The sequence below is a fragment of the Aptenodytes patagonicus genome, chromosome 3 (assembly GCF_965638725.1).
Source record: "Aptenodytes patagonicus chromosome 3, bAptPat1.pri.cur, whole genome shotgun sequence".
NCBI classification, from domain to species: Eukaryota; Metazoa; Chordata; class Aves; order Sphenisciformes; family Spheniscidae; genus Aptenodytes; species Aptenodytes patagonicus.
In genome coordinates, this window is record NC_134951.1 from 74,199,395 (window position 1) to 74,226,798 (window position 27,404).

The following is a 27,404-nucleotide window of genomic DNA, read 5'->3' on the forward strand; positions in this document are numbered from 1 at the left end:
GTTGCCATTAGAGCCAAGAATTCGAAGCAGGATTAGATATTTATTTGGATAATAAAAATATAAAGAGTTTTAATAGGTCTGGGAGTATTTTAGAAGAGACTTAGACAGAGCTTTATGGCTGTAAATATTCTGTCAGGGTTTGGGAGGAAATGGCAGCAGAAGAAATGGTTTCTTGTTTACACCTGTTTTGGGCCTCTTAGGCCCTTGCAGGAATCTGGTACTGGCAGTTCACGGTCGGTCATGGATGCTCTGTGCAGTGAATCAAAATGTGCTACGTGGAAATAGCAGGAGGTTCGCTTCAAAAAGTGCACTGCAGCTCTGACCTCAAGCATTAATATACGGCATCCAAGATGTAGCACAGATCAGACCTGCTGTGGCAGGTCAGAACAGCCTGTCAACATATTTCCTGGATTCCTTTTTTTTCCCCCAAATGTCTGGAGCTTGATTATTACCAAATTTCTTAAAAGCCAAAAGACCATGGAAACAGCAGAGAGAAAAGAGGGACAGGGATAGTTCTTGTGGACTCCCAGGTTTCGATCATTAATCCAATCTCTTCACCAGGTGGAACAACCTCCTGCAGGAGATTGCAGAGCGGCTGCGTGCCAGTAAGGGCCTCCTTCAGCTGTGGCAGAGGTACAAGGACTGTTACCAGCAGTGCTCTTCCACAGTCCGTCAGCGGGAAGACCAGACCAATGAACTCCTGAAGACTGCCACCAGCAAAGACATTGCTGATGATGAAGTTACTACTTGGATTCAGGACTGCAATGTATGTTCAGTTAAGCTTTGCAGTTTTTCACAGCTCTGTGGGCTAAAAATCACAAGAGGCTCTCCTTTACTGAACTCTGTACTTGGTGTATTGAAAACTTGTATGCAAACACATTTCTCTTTCCTGTGCCTGAGATGCATCAGTAGAGACAGCTTTACGTCTGCTACCCAAATCTCATGAGTTTCTCATACTTTTCATGTGATCTCTCCATTACTTGTTGTGGTGTTGTTTCAGAAGCTTGTATCTGAAGTCATCTCTCTGGAGAAGGTGGATAAATTATATCATTTGATTCAGTCTATAGTCCCTGCTTATCGAAGGGATTCTTGCTTGGGAAAACAATTCTACCAAATCTATTGAGTTCCTTATAATAGAAAGAAACACAAGATCCTTTGACTGTATTGCCACCAATCAAGGCTGTTCTCTTTTTCTGAATGAAAAAAGACCGTGTTTGTTCTGGGGATGTCTTTATCCTTCCTTATGGAAGGACGCCATTCACTCTGAAACCTTGAGAATTCTTCCTTTTTCAAAACTGTATCTCAAGGCAGCAGGATAGTTTATCTCCTATTTGTGGTTACATTTTGGTTCTTTTGAGTTTAAGTTAATGTTAAGTGTCATTGACAAAAAAATTAAAATGTTAATTGTCTTAGTGTAAGCAAAACAATCGCAAGGAGTAAAATGAACACAGTAATGAGCTTTTTGAGCATTTGCTGCCATAGTCATCTGGACAGGCAATTAAAATTGTTCAGTTCAAATAATTTCTTCACTTCCTGATGTCCCATTCTTTAGCCATTATGTTAGGCCATTTACAAAAGTTTTTTTTTTTTTATCCCTCCTGATAATTCATAGCAGGAAAAAAAGGGAGGTCTAGTCAGACCTGAATCGACCCACAGGGAGGGCTGCCACTGCTTAGGACCAGCATGCCAGTAGATTCAAAAGGTTTGTTTCAACAAGTACTGCCTCATCGGTAACTCGGGCTTGCTCACAGGTAGCTGAGCAGTCAAGTGCTTTCTGTTCCTCTGTGCACAGGTACTTTGAGATATTCTTTTATTCTGCACATCATTTCCTTTTCATACAGAGTGTGAGTGGACACTTGGCATTGAAATACTGTAGTAAATGTAAGTTTTTCATATAGTGGTGGAGTTCGGTCATTTCACTCCTTTAAATCAGGGGAGGATGACATCAGCAGAGTGTCAGGTTAGCTATTCATATCTTTATTCAATGTGTTGCCACAGGATGTACTCACGGATTTGAAGACAGCAAAGGAGTCGCTAGCTGTTCTTCAAGAACTGGGAGAGGAGCTAAAAGGCCAGGTGGAGGCTGCAGCAGCAGCAGCTATACAGTCTGATCATCTTTCTCTGAACCAGAATCTGTCAACCCTAGAACAGGCTCTCTGCAAGCAACAGGCTGTACTTCAGGTATGCAGAGAGTGTTTCCAGTCCTTGAATCTGATCATCCCGTGGTACCTGAAAACACATAAATTAGCTAAAACTGCCTGGGAAAAGAGGGTGGTGTTACCTGTTCATCAGCATTTCCTAGACTTCCCTGGAAGCCAAAGCTGAGAGTAGAAAATATGCTCAAGTCCAGCATAGAGACCTTGTAAGAAGGTCCAAATCCTGGGAAGAGGATAGCAAACCTCATGGAGGAAAGTGTCTATCTGGAATGCCAAGGGCACCACGCTTTCTGCGGACAGCAATAGTGCTAACAGCTGGATCCACAGCTACTGCTCCCCTGAAGACAACTTCTTTTCCCAGCTAGTTCTTTAGCAGTAAAACAAATTAAGAGATTCTGAATAATTGTGTAGGATTTATTTTTACAGTTCCTATTAATGTCAATGACCAGGCTGACACCTACCATTTGTGTCAAAGCCTGTTCAGTAGATGTTGCTAATTGCTTGTGTCACCAGGGACTAAAGAGCAAAAAAAGAAAGGCAGAATGTTTTCCATAGGAAAGTATATGGGTGAGAAAGCAACAAAGGTAGTGGCTTCTCTTTGGGTGACGAGGATTTACCCAAGAAATCCAGCATTGTCTAGAATGTGCTTATAACGTTTTGTCTCCTCACAGCACAGTGATGTAAGAGAAGTTTTTCATTTCAAACTGCAATAATAGCAACTAGTGGTTCTCTCTGCTGACAATAAATTAAGCAGAGGAGTTAGTTTTATAAAAGGAAGTTAGAGAAGGTTATCTATTTCAAGGCAAGGAGATATTTATTTTGTTGAAGTGTTGCCTTTTTGCTATGATCAAAAATCCTCTGTTCTAACCTAAAAAAACTCCAATAATTCCACAGTCTGTGAACAAAGCAGCAGTTACAATTGCTCCTAGCCTATACAGCTGTTCGCAAAGCTATAATGAGAATCTAATGTAGCTACAAGACTGTAATGTCAATATGGATGCTGTGTGACTGAAGTTCTTAAACTGTGGGTCCTTTTCTATTCAAGGCTGGAGTGCTAGACTATCAAACCTTTGCCAAGAACCTACAAGTCCTTGAGGCCTGGATAACAGAAGCAGAAGAAATATTGAAAGGACAGGATCCCAGTCACTCATCTGATCTCTCAGCAATACAGAGTAGAATGGAGGAACTCAAGGTGACTTATAAATGCAGAAAGTGTTGATTTTTTTTCTGTTAGCCTGGTTATTTGTAGTACAGGGTATGCACAAATACCATACATGCATTCTATACATATTAAAGGACTGTCACTCATGCAAAGTCTAAGACTGAGAACTTAGGAGTTTGGTGGCAGTCAAGGAGTGATTGTCCATGTTACTTTGCCCCTGAGTAAAGAAGAAAAGGACAGGCAAACTGTTTAGAATAAAATTAATATCAAATCAAAATGGGAAAATGGGAAATGAAAATTTTCCATCAAAATGGAAATTTTAGCAGTTTTTGGAGATTTCCTTCATCTTGTTTTCTCTCCACTTTTTTGAATTTATGCAATTCCTGTCTCAGTGGTATTTAGTTTAGGGATGAAGTCATCTATTCATTTTGGGTATCTTGATATACTGAAGAAACATTCATACTGTGTACCGTGTGATCTCCATTTGAGCTCTTTCACTCTTTCTTTTTGTGGGGCTTTTTTTTTTCCCCTCTTCTTCTTTCGGAGGCCCTGACAGGAAGGTGATGAATTTTGCTATCTAGGCTAGTTTTGTCATTTTAATCTTCCATTATTTTTCTATCAGGATTAACTTTACACATAATTCCACTTTGGGCATGCTAAAAACCAGGACGTTTTCCTAACATAGTGAATTGGATATGTCTGTATTGCAAAACAAAAAACTAAAAATAAAAAGTTGAATAAGTTCAATGGGAATTTGCCAGCCTAGCATTCAGGCTAAGAAACAAGAAAAAAGGCTCACTTTTTTGACAATATAAACATAAGGCTTCAAACAGTAGCCTACTTTTGCAGCTCTGAGTGGTAAAACCCCAATTCAGCAAAACACTTCAGTGCAATTTGAGTTTACTCCTCTGTGCACATTTAAACGTGAATGTAAATCTTCTCCTGGTCTGGGACCAGAGGTTGAAAACCAGAAATGCAGTTTTTCCCTGGCATAGGGATCGCTTGCCACTTGGTGGCAACCAAGGCCGTTCCAAATTTAACTGAGTGCTAGTTCATAATTTTGCAGTCTATAATAGTGTAATTACTGAACTTCTAGTTATCACTTTTATTGTTTGTTGCAGAGTCAGATGTTGAAGTTCAGCAGCATGGCCCCAGATTTGGACCGTCTTAATGAACTGGGTTACAGGCTTCCTCTGAATGATAAAGAAATCAAAAGGATGCAGAACCTGAACAGACATTGGTCTCTGATCTCATCTCAGACTACAGAGAGATTCAGGTGGGGATAGTTAAAGATTGTTGTATAGTTTTCTTAGATTACAACAGCTAGAAAGTATACCATTTGCAGAATATAGAAAATGTTTCAGATATTTCATTAATCAAAGCTCCTCTTCTTTGGTGTACTTATAAGTAAAGAGCGAAGCCAGTGAGTTGAGATGTTGGTTTTGCCATAAATTAACAGAATTTGAACTGAGGAAGACTGCCACTTTTCAAAGTCTTGACTAAATAAATTGAAAGAGGCAGCTGAGTGAGAAAAGTGTTACCATCTGATTTGGAATTCTGCTGGACAAGTTACTGCAAGACTCTTAGCACTGTGTGTGAGAGGAGACCTTACCTGAATCCATCTTTCTTTCTTTCTTTCAGTAAGCTGCAGTCTTTCTTGCTGCAGCAGCAGACCTTCTTGGAGAAATGTGAGACTTGGATGGATTTATTAGTTCAGACTGAGCAGAAGCTGGCGGCAGAGATTGCAGGAAACTACCAGAGCCTTTTAGAGCAACAGAGGGCACATGAGGCAAGTCATCATGTGTATTTATACATAACTACAACGTATACTATTTCTACACGAATGGAATGCATGTTCTTTTGTGGAGTAATGTAATAGTATGCCTTGAATTGAATTATACTTGCCTGCACCGTCTGAGGATATCTTAACTTAAAAACCGAAGCATGCCAATATGTCAATAATACCCAGTTTGGAGGAGGACTTGAGTATCTGTCTGCATTTGTGTACAATGTATCAGTATGCCTATGAGTGCTTGTCCCCTACATTTAGTCTACTTGAGATTGGTTTGTACAAAGGAAATCAAAGTTTGTATTGGTCTTCCCATAGAACCTAACTATTCTCATGCAGTTTGGCCCTTTCTCTTCAGTCCTAGCTGGAGAAAATTTCTGTTCTTTCAGTTTATTCTGATTTTGTTTATTTGTTATTAAATTGCCAACTTATACAGCATCTGAAGAGCACGTAAAAGGAAGGCTTTTCTGTCAAATACTGAGTTATATAACTCATCGTGGGGCCTCCATTTGGTGACATTTGCTTGGAGAACAAACTGATTTGATCTTTGCTGTGCGCTGGAGTCATTTGTCTGTCTGTAACAAATCAAGAACTAGCCCAGCTTTTGCTGCAGGGAAGAAGTGATTCAGAGTTTTTACTAGAGGATGCCTTTATGATTCTTCAGTGAAGTCACGTGATGCACATTTTTTCTCCACCCGTATTGTTACTGCCAAGAATCCTGGTAAAGATCAAGTAAGATAAGTCAATTTTCATACCAAAGCTCCCATGCGGCCACAGTAGTTTCAGTTCCCACAACTTTTTCAGCTGACCTACCATAGACTTAGGCCAGCTCATAGGGACAGTCATGTCCTTCCCCCCTCTTGCCTCTCACAGCATAGTGTTTGGATGAACTACTGTTGTTGTGTCCAGTCATAGCTATAACTTTTTGAAAGGGGTTAATGGCAATCTTCTTGCCTTCAGTTGTCTTGAGATCTCAGCTTAATTCTCTCCTGAAACCTTGATCTGAGCAGTTAGCTCAAATGAGTGTTACTCAGGCACTCTGAAGCTTTTTTTTTATTACAACTATAAAGTCATCTCTCAGAATTTGAAGAACTAATATCTGATTTTCTAAATACTGCAATTCATCCTAAGAAAATGTTGTAAACTGCATCTTTTTGTTACCTAAAGCTTTTTAGCATTTTATATAATCTAAACGTATTCAGTACTCAATGTTCTTTGCAGTGCCTCCTGATACTCATGAAGAATTTTCTTTCCACTCCTCGCAGCTGAAAGGGTCAAATCTAAACTTCTTGCGATGACTTTCCAGATTCTTTTTGCTTTGTATTTTTGAAGATAATGAGAAAATATTCCGTTTCCACATGCATTCCCAGAATGGATATTGAAATGCCTCCAGCTCTGTTATCAGATTTCCAGTGCAGACTCATAACTTTGCTGGTGTTTATTCAAAGAGGACCCCAGCTACCTCAGTGGCCTTATTTAGAAATAACTTCCCACTGAAATTTACAAACCAGCAACATGGAGGTAATACCTTTCTCAAATATCATGCACTAATGCTGGCATCTGCATCAGATAAGTCTGTCAGGACAATCTTGTAGTCATTCTTGCGCAATTCTCCATATATCCATTTGGAAGCCTGGTACATTGCTTGAGACTCCCGCGCAGTGGGAATGCACGGAGACAAGCCTTTGAGAAAATGCTGGCAGGGGAAGGGGAAGCTCCTTTCCAACTCAATTACTGAATTTTTTTCCAGTGTGCTGGTGTTGTGCATTCCAACACCTGCCTTCCTTTCCTTCTCCTTTGAATTCCCATTTCTGTGGTTCATAGTGATCTACATATGAGAAGAAATTGGGGTGGCAAGTGGTCCCACATAATGGAGTATTCCTCTTATGTGCAGAGACAGTGTACATGTGGAGAGCAAGTGGATGTTGACAGAAATGTCTCTGCTTTTGGGTAGGGCTTGAATAGCTCCACTCTAGCAGAGTTCCTCATGCTTGATAAGCTTTTGTTTTACTTGTTCTCTTAAAAAAATATTGTCACTTTTGGGGGATTTGGTTTTGTTGGTTTTTGGTGGTTGGTGGTTTGGTTTTTTTTAACCAGTTGTGTTCTGTTTAGTCTCCATCTGTCAGCAATGCTGGTAGAAGCTGTTGCCTCCTGTGCTTCATCCATGCCCCCTAACTTGACAGAAATAGATATGACAGGAAGTAAAATTTCTGCCTTCTTGCTCAGCTTTCTAAAATTCTCAACCCCACAGTACTATGGTTTTGTTCATGAGATAATAGAGCAATTAGTTTCCCTCTGGTTCAGGCTCAGTCATTCATAAGAGCCAAGGTATTCAAAGAACACTATCAAATACTTCTGCAAGGAAATTAGACCACAGTACTTCTTTCTATGGGAAAATTTATGACCTGGGTAACATTTTCAAAATTAATTCAGTGATTCAGAGAGGCAAAAACTAATTTTGAAAAATTAGTCCATCGTCTAGAAGTCCTAAGCTACATACAATGAGCTCGAGGGATTTAATTGTGCAGGTGCCAATGGGTATTTTGCTGGCAGTTGCAGATGCAGGGATTGGTACATCACAATTTGAGCTGGTGGGAAGCTATATAACAGGGGTGTAGCCTGGATTTGGGGAACAGTGGCTCTCAGTTCAGGCAAGGGTGAACTTCTATCAACTGCAAACACCATTACTAACAAAAGAAAAAAAAAAATCTCAAGCTTCATACCAGTACACTTTCTCTTTTAATCTCTCTGAAAACCTTTTGAACATGGAGTGGGTCCAGTCCTGAGCTGACGCCTGGGTGTACCTTCATCAACATAAGAATATTCCTGAACAACCTTATCTAGAGACATGGTCCATTACTAAAAGAAAAGATGTTTTTCAAAATAAATTTAAGTAGTATATATTTAAGTCATCTTTGCTTAAGTAGTTCTTAGGTAATTTTTGTCTTAAGTAATATTTAAGTAATAAGGGAGTTTTAAAAGTATTGTGAAAGTTTATTGTGACTGATGGGGAAAATTGGAAAATAAATTGGAAAAATTAGAAGTGGAAAATTGATTTCTAGCTCCTACACATGGCTGACCATTTCTTTTAAAGTTCTGTTGGCAATGTAAAATTGTATTAAAAGTTTGTATAATGCTATCACACACAATCTGTGCATAAATTCAATTTAACAAGGCAAAGGACTATAATATTCTTAAACATGTCAGAAAATAAAAAATGCCCTTTTCTGTCCATGCAGTAAGTACCCTATCTGGATTTTGTTGTAAATTATAGTGCCAATCACACAATTGTACTCAGAGACATAAAACCTAGCTCCTGTTGATATTATTTAGCTTTTTAATAGTTTTTTTTTAAATCTCAAGTAACTAATTACTAGAAACAGCAAGTAACTCCAGCAATGAGATTTTTAAATGTGTTTCTATTTAAGTTCATGATGAAACTCCCATTGAATTAATTTGAAATGAGATTAAATACTTGAAAATTCATTTTTACCAGTGCATATAGATAGAATTAAAATGTAAGATTTTGTTTTAACATCCTTGTCTCCTGTACAACAGCTATTCCAGGCAGAGATGTTCAGCCGCCAGCAGATTTTGCATTCAATTATCTCTGATGGGCAGCACCTCCTAGAACAAGGACAGGTGGATGACAGGTAGACATTCCTGTGTTGTTGCTGCTGCTGGTTATGTGAAGTAATACTTAAGAGTAGTGGGGGACTTCCAAACAGAGAAGGTAGCAGATGTCAGCGTTCAGATCATGCTCTTCTGAGGTAGAAGTTACTATCGCTGTGGTTAAGCTATTAATTAGCCAGTTCTTAAATAAGACAGTGTTCTTTAGGATGCTATGGGGTATGTGATGTGTGAATGCATTTGGGAATACAACAGCCTTGAGACTGCTTCTCTGGCAAAGATTTGTCTTGAATTATCAAGCATGCTAGATATATGTCTATTTTGCTGTACTTTCAAAATGTCACTTTCACCAAAGGAGCCTGCAGTGACAGATTTAGTGAGTTACACTTGATTTTTGCCAGCTGGGGATTTGCCTCTACCAAGAGGATTCCCTACTGCCATTTAAGAACACCTGCAGCCTAAATGTGATGGAATAGGAATTCATTGCTGTCTGAGATTTTATTTTAAACACTTGTGGTCAAATGAATGAAAATCAGTGAAACACCAGTGGCTTCACACTTCTGCATATGCATTGACTTTGCTAAGGTTATCGTGGTCCTAATATAAGATGAACTGTTTATTGGGATGTGAGAATTTTGTTAATGCTGTGTATATCTTATGCTTGCTTTGAGCTCAGTAGTAAATCTGGGCGTGAATTGTGAAATCTCCATGATTTACTATGAATTTGGCTAATCCAAACTGGCAAAACCTGTGGGTTTTCTTTGTATATTTCTGGGGAGAAAGTAGAAGAGTTTTGTGTGTTAAAGGTTTGGGTTTTTAAGGTCTCGATAATTGGAGCCCTTTGATTCTCCCGGTACAGGAAGTGTGACGTTCTCATCGTCAGTCAGCTGTCATGAGACTTCAGTGCTTTTCTCCTAGTGTTTCATAATTGACAGCCAGAAAACATCTTCCCTTTCCCTTCAGTTTATTTCATTAAACAAATAGATCAAAGTATGAAGGTTGCTATGTATTTTTATTTATTTATCTATTTATAATAGGGATGAATTTAATCTGAAGCTGACTCTTCTAAGTAATCAATGGCAAGGAGTAATTCGCCGGGCACAGCAGAGGAGGGGGATCATTGACAGCCAGATTCACCAGTGGCAACGCTACAGGGAGATGGCAGAGAAGCTGCACAAGTGGCTGGTGGAAATATCCTGCCAGCCAGTGAGTGAGCTGGGCAATGTTCCTATCCCATTGCAGCAAGCCAGAGCGCTACTGGATGAAGTGCAGGTATGTCCAGTGTGTTTGAAGAAAGCGGGAAAAAAACCCCGCCCATTTTAGAGCCTTCATCATTTAAAGCATTCTTAAAAATGTATTAGATTCAAACTATCTGCTTTGCAGAAAGCAATATTGGGTGTTAGTTCTTCTTTGTAACTGGCACAGCCTCAGAAGCAGCACTGTGATGGAAACGAAGTCGGAGTTCATAAAGAACATGCAATGGAGAACTTACTGGGCCCTCTCTCTCGAGCCTTGTTTGCTTCTGGTTTTGCTTTATAGCTAATGTCACACTGAAACTGTCTTGAAAAACACAATGATGTCCTGTTTGAGGAATGTATTCTAGCTAACAAAAAAGGATACCTTGAGGGTCCATCTTCATGCGAGGTTAACAGTATCTATTTTGCAGCTTGGTGTCTTCAAGCTTTTTGGCTGGAAGATACATATAATAATAAAGCTTATAAGCATAATAGGCTCTAGAGGAACTATTTCTCTTTAAGAGCAATTGAGATACTGGTACCAGTGGGGAGAAAGAAGTCTTTCATGTCTTCATCTCCTTGGAGAAATTTTCTAAAGGTCTGCTGCAGTAAATGATTCTGAAAAGGTTAGGGTAAAGCATTTGGGCAGTAGCGCATGCTTAAGCCAAGGTATGTAATCCATTAAAGTATGAGCTTGAGAATGAATTATACTGAATTGCTAATTGTAATTAAAAAGACAAAGCTGACAGAAAACTGTTAATATTTTCAGCTTAAAGAGAAAGTTCTCCTAAGGCAGCAAGGGAGTTATATCCTCACGGTAGAAGCTGGGAAGCAACTGCTGCTCTCTGCTGACAGTGGAGCTGAGGCAGCCCTGCAGACAGAGCTTACCGAAATTCAGGAGCGCTGGAGGATAGCTAGCACCCAACTGGAGCAACAAAAGAAACAGCTTGCTTTACTACTGAAAGTAAGTGTGTGATTTCTTCTGTACTTCTTCAGCAATTTCATGGTTTCTCACTGTGAATCCTGTTGAAGAAAAGCATTCTCAAGGGATAAATACAAATACAGGAATTGCATATACGCTACATGAGCTCACGATTTCATTTCACCACCTCTGAAACTAGGAGTAGTAATACTTCACAGTAGGCTTGTATGTTAGTTGATATCTTTTAACTGATATTTCTGGAACACTGCCAATAAAGGATATTCCTACCAGTCTCATTTTCAACATAGAACAAAAATGTATTTTTTTTTGCACAATGCTGGTTAATTTTTATACATGCTGTATTGAAAATTAGACCTGCCTTATTCCCTCTACAGGCCAATGTCAAGATTTATCTAGCAATGTAGTAGTCTGTGTTTCCTTCCAGTGTCTTGAGTATTTGCTAGTTTAGATAAACTTCTGTGATCTTGGAGAAGGGAGCCTTGAACGTTATTTTGAGTAAGCAATGTCCAGAATGCCTGCTAACCTCACTTTAAGTACTGAAGATGATAGGCTGGAATTTAAATTTGGTCTGTTTGTTTTTCCCTTTTACTCATTCTAGGGAGGATAATGAAAATTGGACTTGTGTGTATTAATAGAATAGGGCGAGCGCTTTTAGAATGGTTTCAGAGGTCTAATAGAATTACAGAATTACAGACACTTCAGTTTTGTTTGTAAATAGCAAGAAGCAAAGCAGTGCAAGAAATAAAATATTATTTTGGAAAAGTTCAGATAAGTAAATTTTTCTTCCTCTTTCAAGCCTTGTTCCTCGTACCTCGGCTTCTAGTGGGGGAATTATGTCAGGAAATTTTAGTCATGAAAGCTGTTATCTAGGGTTCTGTGGTGTTTTGTCTCAATGAAAATATGGAACTTAATGCTTGAAGGTGAGGAAGTAGGGAAAAATTACCATGCAAATTGCATAAATCATCTCGTGGATATCAAGCCTTCATTACATTATGCTACCTTGGTCTTAAATACATGACTTTTTAGTGGTCTTCTGACCAAATGGGAAGTACAAGTGTATATTCTAGAAGAGTATGTGTTGCATTAAGAACATCACAGACTATTGTCATGTAAGGTCATATTACGTACTAAAGAGAGAAGAAAGAAGACACTAAGGAGAGGGGTTTTTTGCAAGACCTGTTCTTTGTAATTCTCCATCCTGAAGATGACCATGAAATACTGGCATAGATTGGAAAAAAATGGAAGGAGAGAAATAGGAAGGCAGTGGTAGAAGGAGAATATCTTGAAACAGAAGACTAAGAGAAACAAGTTCCATATTTTCTGGTATCACACAACTGGCATTCTTTATGGGTTGACTGGCTTATTAGAGATCTTTCTGTCTGTGAGTACCTTTTTAATAGGCTTTAACAAGCAGATGAGGCGGGTGAAACCGTACTGTCACATGACAATTGGTATGGTTTGATTGCATTGGACACATTTAAAATTTTGGAAAGTATACAAACACTAAAGCTGGGTGTAGTTGCTAAATCATAATTTAGAGGAGATACTGTAGGTACTTCAATCTGACCTGAATTTGCAGTATCCCCAGCCACTTTTTTTTTTTTCCTGGAGATTAATGCACCTGAATGGAGCTTTTGTCAAAGAACAGTGGCATGTCTAATACAGACATTCAAGAAAGGAAGTGGAAAATAGTTCTGGCAGGGAGAGGCTTTTCTGAAAGGATGGAGTTGGATCTAGATAACGTTGTAATAACAGGAGGCTTTGGCTTGTGTATTTCTACTAGCAGAGACCTACACAAAAAATTTGACATAGTTGAACACGACTCAAGCTCTGAGACTACGAGTATTATTTAGAGGGGGATTTCAGGGCATGTTATCATTATGAAAAAGTTTTCACTGTTTAGTGGTTAGTTAGGCAAATCAACTGACATAAGTATAATCCAGATCTGAATTGAAGTCTAATAAACATTCTGCCTTCAGGACTGGGAAAAATCTGAAAAGGGCATAGGAGACTCCCTGGAGAAGCTAAGATCATTCAAAAAAAAGCTTTCCCAGCCTTTGCCAGAACACCATGATGAGTTGCATGCAGAGCAGATTCGTTGCAAGGTAAAGCGCTTGTTCTCTGACTGTTGTCTCATCTTTGCCTGCCTTTGTGCAGTAACCTCTTCCATTGTTAATAGGCTTCACGTTACTGACAGTGGAAACCAGCCAGCCATCCCTGTGACAAGAAACTATCCATGTAGCATTTGGACAGTATAATACCTGAGTGATCTCACTATAATGCAAATCTTGCAGGGTAAATACAGATCTGATCAAAGTGAGATCAGAACAGGGTCTGAAAAGTACTGTAGAAGCGCTAAATACTGGTGTGTTTTTATTATAGAAATTCTAACTTTGGATTTAAACTCATTGTATCTAAACTGTTGTTTTAGTGCTTTTTATTTGAGATGAGATTACTGTGAGGGATCTTAGATAATACTTTTATGCTATATTCTTTGCAGTTTAGAAATGGATTACAACTTGAAAATGTTTTCAATCCAGAGAAGTCCAAACCAATACTTGGAATTCTCAAATATCTTTGAACTTTAGAGAGATTTGAGTAGTAGAGTAGTTTGTGACTACTTGTTACAAGGCTGACATATCATTCTTTATTGGGGAGTTACCTCTCTCATAACTGAAAATATTGGTACGTATGGGGTTGGTGTTTTCTTTTTCTTTTAAACGGGGCTGAAACCATCCGCTTGAAATGGTGGGTCTGCTCAGATAGGACTTCAATTCAGTGGGTAACAATGCTTGCCTTTCTGCTTCATCAACACATTCAAATTTTTACTTGTTAGCAAACTGGTCCTTTTTCCTTGTGCACTTCTTTTAAGGAGTTAGAGAATGCTGTTGAAGGATGGACAGATGACCTTGCACACCTCTCTCTGCTGAAGGAGACCCTGTCTATATATATCAGCGCAGATGATATCTCAATCCTCAGTGAGCGCATAGAGCTTCTGCACAGACAGTGGGAGGAGCTGTGCCACCAGGCAAGTATAGTACTGAGCACTGATATGAGTATGCAGGCTGCAAGTGTTGGGAGAAAAATTGAATGCGAGTGGCAGCTTTTAGAAAAGATGCATGTAGGCACACTCAGATTCAAAACTGAACTCTTGCTAAATCAGGGAAAACATGCGTTGAAATGCTTCTTTTAGTTACTGCTAGTGTTTCTAGATCTCTTGAACTTTGTCATGGCTGTGAGGTCATATTTAAGCAGCCTTGAAAAACCAACAAAAAAGTCATACTGTTTGCTGTGGGATTGTGGCTTGACTGGCTGGGGAAAACACAGAAGTAACACAGTTTACTATGCTTTGGTGGAGGAGCTGTGCTCAGAAAGGATGTCTCCTCCCCGCTCAACATTACTGTATTGTACCTTCAGTTCTGCTGATAGCTTCTGCTTCTTCAGACATTGGTGTCTGCATTTCTCTTAGTCTGAAGGTGACTTGCTTGGCAGCAAAATGAGCTGAGGAGTACTGTTTGATTTTTTTCAGGTGCGTCACGCTATTAGTGTGTTTCTTGCCTCCATTTTGCACTTAGAAATCCAGGTAGTGGAGTCTCCCTCACCCAGCTTTTCATATTATCCTAATGTTATTTCATAATGTGGTTCAGTAGAGATTGCAGTCCAGACATTCCCAGGGCTAACTTTGAAATAGTTACCTCACGTAAGGTACCTGTGAAGGCTTCAAAAACACCCCCAAAGTAGGAAAAATGCTTCACAGTTAACAGCACAGAACTCGTTGTGAGTTATTTGCTTTTGAATGAGCCAATGTAGATAAATCTGAACTACGGTGTAGTTGGTACATGTATGTTTATGGAAAAGGAGGGAGCCAAGTAAAGAAGTTTTATCTTAGTTTTGTGCGTACTGAATGTTTCAGGATGTAACCTAGTGCAACACTTTGTTCAACTGTTACTTATTTCCGGAAAGCTGCCATCAAGTTTAGAACCACAAAAAGGAAACGCGAGATCATGTGTATGCCCCTGTTAAACCTAACATGGTAGTTAAAGAACACATCACTTTTGTTTATGAAAGAGCAGATGCAGTCTTCATCTTCTCAGCTGAAATGCTGATATAAAGTCAGAAACAACGCAGATTACAATGGGGAGGAAGTAAGTAGTTGTACAAATGTCTGAAACTGGAGAGATGACTTTGCTTACCCTCTGCTGCTATTTTGATTTCAGTGTCCATCTTTGTCTGTCTATTACTATTCATAGTCTGAGATGGTACCACTGCTATAGCAATTTCTTAAACATAGCAGTGCTTTCCTTCCTCCTGTATTAACTACAGCATTTGCCTGTTTGATGTTTTATGCCTGTTCTTTCCTGTCAGGGTACACCTCAGTCCTTTGGAATCTCTCAAGGTGTCATGCCCATTCAGGAGAAATAGTCATCTATGAAATGAGTGTATTGGGACTCAAGTAGAAAATTGCTTGTGTAAAATATAGTGTATCTTTGATTTAACTTTGTACTTACAAATCATGCTCATGCACAAATTACACAATCTTTTGGAGTTTGGCCTATGCTATGTATATTTCTATTTTTTTGCTTTGGTCAAGCATTTCTATCTTTTTTATTTAATCTCTTAGACTAAAAAGAAACCATTAATACACTTAACATTTATAACATTTTATAAGTGAGCAAAAATTGTAAGAAAATTTATTTTTTATCACCTAATGAAACCTTTGGGTTAGAGACATTATAAAACAAGATATTAAGCTACTGAGCATAACGCTTGGATGCCTCTCTCTATGCATAGGATGTAGCTAACAGGAAACCTGAGGTTAACATTTACCTCTAAACTCACAGAGTCACGCAAAGTTTTTGCAGTACAACTCCAGTTTGTTTTAATGGCCAGTAAGTGGCTGGAACACTTTTGCAGGGCCACAGGAGTTCACATTGAGGCAGAAAGTGTTTCAAGCATCACTTAAATGCATTTACTATTTTGTTTTTATTTATACTCCGCAAATGTTTTAAGGTCTCCTTACGTCGACAACAAGTTAGTGAGAGACTGAATGAGTGGGCTGTCTTCAGTGAGAAGAACAAGGAGCTCTGTGAGTGGCTGACACAAATGGAAAGTAAGGTTTCTCAAAATGGCGACATCCTTATAGAAGAAATGATTGAGAAACTTAAAAAGGTATAGTGAAGTGCATGTACACTTACATACTGTTCTTTAACTGCTTACTTGTTTTGTGTTGCAAAGAGGATACTGAATTAGCTGAAATGGAGGTTTTACCTTACACTGATATTTATAATTTTCAGTAAGACTGTGTGTTTGTGGTGTTCTCTCGCTATGCAGCATTTTCCTGTCTTTCTTGAGGTGGGACCTCCCAGGATACCAGAAAATTAAGTGAACGGAAAGTCAAAGGCGTCTGAATGCTTTACTAAATGTCCAATCAGAATTGCCTGTAATGAGTTTAACTGTAGCAGATATATTTATAGAAGGCATTGTGTTTTGTTTTGGGTTTTTTTTCATTCTTCTGATAAAGTTGTTCTTGGTTATACATTTAATATTTAGGAGGTTGTCTCTCCGCTGTACCAATCACCAAAAAACCAGCGTTCACTGGTATTTTTGTATGGTTCCTTTGGTAGTGTAGAGCAGGGTGTATTCAGAGTAAGTACCCTGACTTCTGATTGCTCTTTACTGTCCAGGATTATCAAGAGGAAATTGCTGTAGCCCAGAAGAACAAAATCCAGCTACAGCAAATGGGAGAGCGACTTGCTAAAGCCAGCCACGAGAGTAAGGCATCAGAGATTGAGTACAAACTTGGGAAGATCAATGACAGGTGGCAACATCTTCTAGATCTTATTGCAGCCAGGTAAAACAGTTGTTTTGTTTCTAAGTGCTATGTGGGACAGATTAATAAGCTGGATGTCATGAATTTAAAATCTTTTTATTGTCTGCCTTTTCATCATTAACTGTGAAATGAGTTTATTCTTAACCATCAACACATTTCGGTGAAATTCACCTTCCTGTTTTACTTTACAGTACCTGACATCATTTCTTCAAGAAAAGTCAATTCAAAACTTCATCTGCTAGAACGACATAGGATTGGTTGCAGTCAGATTTAGTGAACCTTGCTCCAGTACCATCTTACTTCAGATGAGTGCTTAAAACTGGGTGCAAATGTAGTTTTCAGAGGAATTGAAACAGTGCTTTTGTAGTTTTGGATTTCGAGAAGAGTGGTTCCAAAACTAAGTCTTAGTTTTTCTGCCTGATTATTTTTTCACTGATGGAGAAGAGTAACTGCAGGTAGACGCATGCACATTGGGCTTAAAGATTCTTTTTACTCAAGGTCACAAATATAACAGCAATTTTCATAACAATCCTGTATTTCTTTAAGTTGTTTGATAGGTGAAGAAACTGGTTTATTTGTTTCAATACTTTCTGTTGAGTCATGCTACAGCTTCCCTCCCATTACTGACAATAATTTTGTCACAATTTTGCACTTCATAAAATGTCCATATACTTTATATATTACACTTCTGTGATGTAAGGATATATGAATTAGTAATACTTTAGTCCTGTTAGCAGCAAAAGGGTTTGTTTAGTTTCGTCGTCTTTTTTCATCCTGTTCTTTTTTCATACAGTTTTACTGCATTCCTGCTCTGAAATCTGTAAGCATAGGAGCAGTAAATTTTATGTAAGCAGAAGCATTCTGGTGGCTCCAGCTCCTTTTATAGTGGTTCATTTTAAAGTAATGAACACTGTATATTTCTTACAGAACAATTAAGCCAGGAAGTGGTGCATTACGGTCGAGGAGCCTGCTGGTTTCAGAGGATGTGATACATCACCAATTGTTGAACATAAAGTATATTTGCTGTATTTTTGTGTTTGTCTTTTGAAACACCTACTCAGACAAATGTTCAAATAATACCTTCAGGAAGTTTCTAGTGAAAAGTGATTGCATTCAGAAACTGTAAAACACATCTTTAAAAGATCTGTATTGTTGATTCAGTATTAGAGGTTAGTGTCCTCTACAGGGACAGGTCAGGGTTCAGGATTCTGTATCATCCTTGGGGTGGGGAGATATAAACTGAAATATTATACACTTAAAATTTCTCATTCTGTTATCGTAAAGCAGGGTGTCAAGTCCTAGTTCTAAACTAATTTATGTAAAATATTTATTTATTTTTATTTCCAGATCATTTCAACTTAGCCTTCTCAACTAGCGTGCTCAGCACTATCATATGCAATTGTCGTGGTTTAATTTCAGTCAGCAACTAAGCACCACGCAGCCGCTCGCTCACTCCCCCCCACCCGGTGGGATGGGGGAGAGAATTGGAAGAGCACAAGTGAGAAAAACTCATGGGTTGAGATAAAAACAGTTTAATAATTGAAATAAAATTATAATAATAATAATATGATAATAATAATAATACACAAAGCAAGTGATGCACAGTGCAATTGCTCACCACCTGCCGACCGATGCCCAGCCAGTCCCCGAGCAGCGGCCCCCCCGGCCAGCTTTCCCCCAGTTTATGTACTGAGCATGACGTCACATGGTATGGAATGTCCCTTGGGCCAGTTTGGCTGTGCCCCCTCCCAGCTTCTTGTGCACCTCCAGCCTTCTCAGTCGGTAGAGCATGGGAAGCTGAAAAGTCCTTGGCTGGTGTAAGCATTACCTAGCAACCACTAAAACATCGGTGCGTTATCAACTTTGTTCTCATCCTAAATCCAAAACACTGTACCAGCTACTAGAAAAGAAATTAACTCTATCCCTGCCGAAACCAGGACAGCAATTAAACATATAACCCTTTCCACTGAAGTGCTTACTGAAGTGAAGGAAACTCTGCAAAGTTTGAACATTGCATTGCTGAAGTTGGGAAGTAAATGGTGGAGAGGTTTGATGCTAGGTTGTGGAAATTTTGTAAGTTCAGCTGTAGCTTAGGCTGATAGCAGTTAAAGCCCAAGTTGTTGATTAATGTATGTACAAAGTATTTGTACTGATGTCTAATTTCCACTGGACAAAAGGGTTTGCATTCCCCAAGATAATTTTTAGAAGGCTCCAGAGGCTCTTCAGAATATGTTGTTAAATATTGGGGTGTGTTCCTGTTACGATATTTTGGAGTTTGGAATGTATCATATAACATGATTTTGGCTGCGCTCAGCTAGTAAATGCAGATTAATTGTTCTGGTGTTGAGAATGAAACACATCTTTTCATATTCTGGATCCCTGAGAGCATTAATAAATTATTAGAGACTGTGTGCTTTTCTGCAAAGCTACAGTCATCCCTCGCCTGGAGCATTTTTCTCAGTGCTTTGTTTCCTACAGCTGTGAAAGAATTGAAAGTGCTCTATGAAAATGCTTCAGTAATACAGTATGGTAATATGTGTCCAGGCTGAATCTTTACCTGTTGATTTTATGCTGTGTGGTGGAACTTCTCCATTCACCTGTAAAAGCCTCTGCCTGTCTTTCTGTCTGTCTGTCTGTCTTTCTCACATTCTGTTTCCTTACCCATTTTTTTTAATTGCTTCTCCATTCTGAGGAGGTCTGTAACTGCAGAAGAGACAGCTACAGTAAGGTAGCTGTGTGTCTGCATCAGAGATCTCTGTTTCTGTCTTTCTAGAACATTTTCATCCTTTCAGATGAATTTTTCTGATGTGTCAGCCCGGTGCAAAAAATGTTACAGATGTTTACAGCCAGGAAGCAGTGCTATTGCTGCAACTGCTCGGGCTTTGCAAAGAAGGCTTTGTTGTATGTGTTTTCATCCCTTCCCCTAGCACTCATGGTCCACATTCCTGGAGATCAAGTCTGGCACATGTTGATGAATGCAGGTTTTATTTAGAAACATGACCACTTGTCACCATTCAGTCTCATGTTATCAAGCAACGGCTGCTAACATTTGTTTGGCGTGCAATATTTTCTGTACAGTACTCGCCAGCAAAGAGAAGTGTGTCCCCCTTTCCTCCCCCTGCCCAAAGCACAGTGTTTGCAGGCTTTTGGAGTGGAAGTTCTTCTTTTTAATGCTGGAAAATTTCATGGTGGTGGCAGAGGACTTGCATGCTGTGAGGATGGCAGAGGACGGCAGTGTGGATTCAGATCTCCCAGACTGTAATTGTGATATCACAAGGCAGGCAGCTATTTTTGTTTGCTTTTGATTGATATGATTCTTTCTGAAGTCTTGGCTTGCTGGGAAAACAATTGAAATATTGATATGTAGAAATCACTACCTTAGCTAGAAATTACTGTTTTCTGCTCAGTTTAAAAGAGTTGGCAGTGATAACAGCATACTTTGTTTTACAGCTAATACTTTTGGATCACAGAATAATTTTTTGTTACTGATGCAGACTTAGAACTAGTAAAATCTCTTAGCTGTCTAAAAGAAACTGTAGACTGGTTTTACTGCTGTTTTTTAAATACAAGAGCATGTACACACATGTGAGAAAGCAGACTTTGTATTTGTCTGCTCAGTGTTTGTGTCATCAAAGGGGCATGGCTACAAGTGAAAGGCAGAGAAGGAGAGGCTGTAAAGAAAGTATTTCAGACTTATCAAAGCTGGTCTGTCCTGTACATATTAATTACTGGTTTGTAACTGCATGTAGTACTTGAACTCAGCCTACATCATCTTGGATTTTTGATTCAGCGTCTCTTTTTCCCTCTTCACGTTATCTTTTCTAGAAGTTTTGCTGCTGTTGTTCAGAGTTCTAGAAATTTACTCTTTGAAAGGGGAAACTGTGGTCTGAAGAGCAAATATAACTGGCGGTACTAGGGTCTTGGTACGCAGTAGTACTGTACTTTGGACAATAAATCTTTTTTAATGATAAAAAGATTATTTTTAAACTGATTTTTTAAAAACTGATTTTAATAGTGTAATATTTTTCACTGTTTCATAGAGTAAGTGTTTCTTGAAACTTTGTCTCCAGTTCCAAGTAGATTTTTTTTTTTTAACTTTTCTGCTTTCTACTGGCTTTGTACAGACTTAGCTAACATGCTCTTACTGACTTTTTTCATGTTGCTTTTAAAGTTTAATATTAGTAACCAGCTGTCTAAATGACTAACACAGTAGCTATGAGTATTATATGATGCATTGTTATGTATTTACAGGGTTGTTCCTGTTTAGGTTTAAGTGGAATCGAAGGCTGTTTAATTTAGGACTAGTTGAATTAAAGGTATTTGTGCTTAATTTCAGCTCCAGGTTGTTCTCCCACTGCCTTTTCTTAGTGTAAAATAGACATTTTAAAGTTATTACTTTCTTGGGGAAACTGAGGTACAGTAATTGGAACATGGAAACGTAAGCACCGTAAGCCCATTCAAATTTTCAGATGAGTTTTTGTCACTAAACCATAAAAACAAACAGTTGAATTCTGCAGTATTTTCCTTTCTGAGAGTCTTAAGTATTTGTGAAACGTAACAAGACTGGTGTGTGTGTGTGTGTGTGTTATATAAAAAAAACAGCCTTTAAAACCACCGTGTCATGGGTCCAACCCTTTTACTTCAATGTGGAATCCTCATTATCAAGGAGAGGAGTTATCTCAAGTCTCTTGCAGTAACAGGCATAGCGCTGCAACAGAAGCATGAGATGATTATTTGGAATAATTAACTGTTTAAACATAATCTTGTAAATGAAATCTCAAAGGGTCAAAATTATAGTTGGCTAGGGATCCCACATACTTGAATAGTTTACAATTTGATCTTTGTCTCTAAGCAGAGGTTTTAGTTTCATTAGCTTTCAGGCCCTGCCATTAGCATGGAAAGATAGGATTTTGAGCTGTTACATTTTTAAAAGAGAGATATTTTTGTTGCACACACATTATGTAATTACTTGTACACAGGCACAGTATTCAGTGAGATGAAGAGCATAAGCATCTTGCCTGCTAAAATTCAGAAGGAAAACTCTTAGACATGATGGATTACATCTATTATTTGTTTGTGGATATGTTTTCAGAGTAGCTAGAGGCACAACACTGTATTGTAGTTCAGTCAAAAAAAGTAAGCCCAGCATACTCCAAGAAGCACTTGTTTATTTGCTTCTATTTGTACCATGGGCAAGGAACCTGTCATGTTAGACTCAGTACAAAAAAAGAACAGTGTTAACAGTAAATGTAGCGGGGGGCAAGAAGGGAGTTGTCCTTTTTTTTTTTTTTTTTAACTTCTGGAATTTAGGTGGAGGGAATTGTAACAGTCTGGCAGGAGGGCTGGTTTAGCAGTAGGTTTTGGTTTTGGTTGGAGTGTTCTTTTAGTATGTGGCCCTTCTTTTACTTTTTTTCTCTTGAGTAACTTAAGTCCTGTGACTGAAAATAGCTCTATTTGGGCCAGGGTTGTTTTTTGCTCTGGCAGGTGTGTATTCCCATGCAGTCTGCTTAAGGCAAAAAGGGCATTTTCTAAATGACGGGCCCTTTATCAGGTATTGCAGGCAAAATGTAAATAAAATCTGGCACAGAGGTTAGGGCACTATACAATTGCAAACAAGAAAAGCCTGGTCCACAGCTTGGGCTTGCAAATGATAGAGTGACATTGCTTCTACACAGGGCTGACATGACTCATTGTTCCCATTCCCACTCCAGCATGCCTGCAAAGGATCAGCGGCACCCAGCCTTGAAAATCTAAGCAGAAAATGGGCAGGATTTCGCTCCTGCAAAATGTCGGAAACTGAAAAGCTGTATGTGAGTTCCAGAAGAGTGATAACGAACTTTCTTGCTCACTTTAAGAGCAAGTTTCAATTGGTCCAAACCCGCAAACCATTGTATGTATTACCATAGGTGGCGAGGAGATGGTGCCCCCAGACATTGGTTGTTCTAGTATCTCTCCAAGGCTAAATACATAGCTGTGTTTCAGGATAACCTGATGATGGGGACTGGGGCAGTCTTTCAGCACAATTGTGTTGACTTCAGTCCCTTCATAGCCAGATTTTCAGATTACCTAGTTTTTTTCCAATTACTAAGAGATTTTTCAGATCACAACCCTGCAGCTGTTGGTCATGAGACTTTGGCAAGGAAGATGCATTCGAACTGTTCTTAAGCGTGTTTGGTGCTAAAGAGCCACAGTTTGACCATCTGTGATCTAAAGAGAGGGCTAGAAAGAGGCAAAAATTTGAAAGATTTAACTTTTAAGTTTTTAAGTTGACATTAAGACCCCTGCATTTCTTTTTGGTAAGAAAAGGACACCCATATTATACTCTTAATGGTCAGCTGCAACTACTGCTTTAAATATGGAAACACTTGATTAATTTGCTGGTTAGTATTACAGAAAAAATGTGAATTGCTCTGTTTGAATTATAGGATAGTCAGGTGGCATTTTGTTTGTCTGACGAATCTGGCAATCTTGTATTTTTCAACCCAATTTAGTCAGGCTATTCCCAGCTGCACTCGCCTCTTAAAGCTTTCTGATACTGAAACACTTATGTGGAAGAGCAATAGAAGCATAAAGGGGAATGTTACTCAAAATTGTTTGTGGTACTACATAAACTGAAAAAAAAAAGCTTAGAAACAATTTCAGAATCTACTAATGTATGTTATGTAACATGGCGATAGGAAGGAGAGAATTACTGACAAGACTTTTTTGCAGTTGAAACAGGCTGAAGGAAAAAATATCAAGATAGGATGAAGGTTTAGCCAAATTTTCCTCACTCTCTAAGCTTAATGTTGCCTTGAATAAAAAACCCCACTGTTTAATTTTTCCTGGCCATTGCTGTTGCAGGGTCAGGGTCTCAAGAAAAATACTACTTGGAAATTGCCATGCAGTTACATTCCAATTTCATCTGTTTAAATCTGAAGTAGTCCATTAAGACCAAGAACAACTTAAAGCAGCCCTTGGGATTCAGGAATTCTCACTGAGTTCTCAGCTGGATTTCTCTCTCTAAAACTTACTTATTCAAGAACAAGTCTTCACACTGGAACAGGTTGCCCAGAGAGGTGGTAGATGCCCCATCCCTGGAAACATTCAAGGTCAAGTTGGATGGGGCTCTGAGCAACCTGATCTAGTTGAAGGTGTCCCTGCCCATGGCAGGGGGGTTGGACTAGATGATCTTTAAAGGTCCCTTCCAACCCAAACCATTCTGTGATATGTAGTTCAATGTTTAGAAATCACCGGGGTGAAAAAGGCCTGTTCGCTCAGTGCACTCCACCACCAGTACTGGTTAAATGGATAAGTTATTTGTAGTCTAAGAAGAACTTTTGTCATCTGTTGGTCAAATACACAACTAAATTACTTAGATTGTTTTGGGCTTTTGGTGTGTGTGAGTTCATTAAAAAAAAAAAAAAAGGTTTCCTTTCTTAACAAACATTTAACTCAACTGATAAAGGTACAGAAACTTTGAAAATGTTGTCTGGCATTAGTAAGCTCTTAGTTTTTCTTAACCAGAACCTATGAATGCAGGACTATTTGCACATATAATATACTTCTGTTACATAACAAAGGAAGACTTCAGAACAGAACTTGCCATCTAAGTTGAGTTTCTCTGAAAACTTCCTGAAACACATGCTGTGGAAGTTCTCCTTCAGGGTGTACTTATGCTGCCTTTTCTTTTTCTTTACAGGGTAAAGAAGTTGAAGGAGACCCTCGTTGCAGTGCAGCAGCTGGATAAAAACATGAGTAGCCTGAGATCTTGGCTTGCCCACATTGAGTCAGAACTGTCCAAACCTATCGTCTATGAAACTTGTGACTCTGAGGAGATACAAAGGAAGCTAAATGAACAGCAGGTAAAATACAACACGCTTATCAGGTACACGATGACATGGGGAGAATCAAAGTAGAGTGTCCTTGAGCTGCCCATACCCAGCTCGACGCTGAGAGGGAATGAGGCAAAGAAGTGTTTAAATATCAAGGCAAGTGGTACTTACTGTGTCACTTATAGAGCCTTCTGCTGGCTTTGACATCGAATACACCAGGAGCTGATTGACCTTTCCGAGAAAGGTAAGGCACCAAGAGATGTAACCTGAACCAGTTATTGCAATTGTTTTTCCTTTGGGGTTTGTGGGTTTTGTTTGTTTGTATTGTCTGTTCCCAGAGGCAAAACTGACACCTATTAGACCTTGCAAATTTTGCACATGCTTGAAAATGACTATTTTTTATCAACCGTTCTAACTCAGTTTAATTTTGCAGCTTGTTTGAGAATCACTTTGCACGCAAAGATGCATGAGCTATACATGTGAAGTTAAAATTGGTTGGTTTATAGCACACAAAGCCTTTATGCAGTGCTAGAACAAAATAGTCAACACTGGAATGGGCAGAAAAATGTCGAATCAACCAGTTTTTGGCATTAAAACTAAAGTTAGTCCTAAGAAGATTCACTATACTTTCTCTCTCCTGTTCCACCTCACTGCCCAGTGCAGTTTTACCTAGAAGCACATTGCTGGGGAGGACTGTTGTTCTGTGGTGTTCCTCTTGGTTATTTATTGGCAAAAATACCTTTCTGGTTCCTCACTGCAGATGAGTTAGATGCTCTCCTGAGTTCTTTCTCCAGATGAGAAAGAAATGCGTGGGAAGAGGAGTGCCAGAATGTTTTGGGGATAATTAATTTATGAAGTGTACAAACTGGCATTTTGCTCTTTTAAGCTGAGTGTGGGACTGAGACCCAAGAAACCCCCTCAGAGTTTTTGCCATCTCCCCAACTGATTTGCTACATGGCTGTGCAAAATTGCTTATTACTATTCTATATGTAATTTACATAGGGATGATAATTTATAATACACAAACATCACTAATGAGTGGTGTTTCTGAGACAATAAAGTGCTGGGCAGGGCTAAACATTGCTATCAACAAAGTAGATGCTTGAGATTTTTTACTAGCATCCCTATGCAGGCATCCCACAGTTTGTTACAACCACTTCTTATGGGACTTATTCTGGGCACAGAGACCGGTGTATCTCTGCCTTCTGCTGTTTCCTTGTGGTGATCCCCATGTAGTGACAGCATGCAGTAATATTCTGTAGAAGTGTGAGTGGTTTAATTTGAACTCCAAAGGGGAGAAATAGAGGTGAATCTTATCCTGGGAGGATGCCATGTTTGGAAACTTGATGATGATTTGATTTGATAACACTGGAAGCTATGGTTATAATAATAATTCAAAAAACCCAACCACCTTCAATGTATGGCAACCAGTATTTTTATTAGTTGGAGGCTATATCAGTATCCACCGCATCTCAGAAGGCCAGTATGTTGGCCATCTTCTCAAGTATTTCATCCCTCTTTCTTCTTCCGTTAGTGATCTTATGTTTTTTTCCATGTTTGATCTTCCACTGAGGTCATGTTATCTTCCCTGCTCATACTGCTACCAGTTGTTCATATACAAAATTACGTTAAAAATATTATGCTGTGGAAGAGGAGGGCCAAATTCCATTTCTGTAATTCCATTATCTACTTCTCAGCATCTACTTCAGCCAAGAATCAGCTTTGCAGATTGCTGGTCTCTGTAGTGAAATTAAAAATACAATCGAAGCTGGATATCCCGGGGAAGGTAGGGTAACTTCACTGCAGTGTTTTCCTAGGGTCGCAAACTGCATTTCAAGGATTACTTGTTTACTTTCTCAATCTGCTACCACTTGAAATGTGGAAAAAATGGTATTTGCTTTTGGGTTGATAAAGGAAAAAAAGCTGTATGTGGGTGACAGCAGTGCATAAAAGTGATGCTCCTTTGCGAACTAACCCAAAGGCTAAATGCTCTCTAATAAACATAGAAAATTTTAAAATCTGGGAAAGAAATACAAGGCTATGGCGAAAAATCAGTATAGACATCGCTTGGAGAAAGGTTCTGTAGGTGAATAAAGAAGTTTAATCTTTAGGAATCCTCATGACCACCAACCAGCAGTTCTCACTACTGCTCTACTCCAAAACAGCAGAGAGGAGATTGTGTTACCTGAACTTGCTTAACCTCAAGTCTCATAGCTGTCTGGAGTATGTGTTTCATACAGTATTGCATCTGTTTATAGTATCCACCCCTATATAACATTTCAGGCTGGGTAGAAAGAAGAATAAGCACTTGGACATCACGATGAAAGAGTATTTTCCAGGCAAGTGAAAGTGAAAGGGCCAGTGCTGAGGAAGAAGACATTGTGATTTTCCACTTGATGGACTCATGTAGATGTTCACAAAATAGCCTTCTGTTTCATAGATGAGAAGAGGAAATAGATTACTTCATTGAGTCCAACCCCAGTTATCACAAACAACCAAATCAAATGCTTGATACAAGTTGACCTTGCTCCATTTCAAATTTGCTGAGGTTTTTAGATTCTATGTTTAGATCTCATTTCCTGCTGGAAGGCATTTTCAGAACATCATATGGCTATTTGTAAGAAAAGTTCCTCTAGTTAGACCTTAAATGTATGTAGACACAGTATGTTGACACTATATTTCCCTTTGCATATTATAGTTTACTTCACTAGCAAAATTATAAAGAGCAGTTTATCTCTACTCATCCTCAAGCTGCCAAGTTCTTGCTCTCCTAAATAAACTTCCACATCTCTAATTGTCCTAATAGTTCTTTTCTTCATCTGAATCAGAAATGAACATAGTATTC

The 27,404-nt window shown here is 38.9% G+C and overlaps 1 protein-coding gene across 3 annotated transcripts in view; it reads left to right on the plus strand.

Moving 5' to 3' along the window:
- The window catches only part of SYNE1 (spectrin repeat containing nuclear envelope protein 1), a 268,227-nt gene that overhangs the window by 210,738 nt on the left and 30,085 nt on the right, over window positions 1–27,404 (plus strand). For 2 of the 3 annotated variants that reach the window (XM_076333837.1, XM_076333836.1), the window contains 13 exons: window positions 562–766; window positions 1,999–2,181; window positions 3,202–3,348; window positions 4,440–4,594; window positions 4,960–5,107; window positions 8,666–8,760; window positions 9,775–10,009; window positions 10,742–10,936; window positions 12,895–13,020; window positions 13,788–13,943; window positions 15,926–16,084; window positions 16,600–16,766; window positions 24,427–24,589. In XM_076333837.1, the coding sequence (XP_076189952.1) occupies window positions 562–766; window positions 1,999–2,181; window positions 3,202–3,348; window positions 4,440–4,594; window positions 4,960–5,107; window positions 8,666–8,760; window positions 9,775–10,009; window positions 10,742–10,936; window positions 12,895–13,020; window positions 13,788–13,943; window positions 15,926–16,084; window positions 16,600–16,766; window positions 24,427–24,589 (2,134 nt within the window). Of the gene's footprint in view, window positions 1–561; window positions 767–1,998; window positions 2,182–3,201; window positions 3,349–4,439; window positions 4,595–4,959; window positions 5,108–8,665; window positions 8,761–9,774; window positions 10,010–10,741; window positions 10,937–12,894; window positions 13,021–13,787; window positions 13,944–15,925; window positions 16,085–16,599; window positions 16,767–19,905; window positions 20,033–24,424; window positions 24,590–27,404 lie in introns of those variants that run through there. The other variant, XM_076333838.1, reaches the window with a different exon arrangement.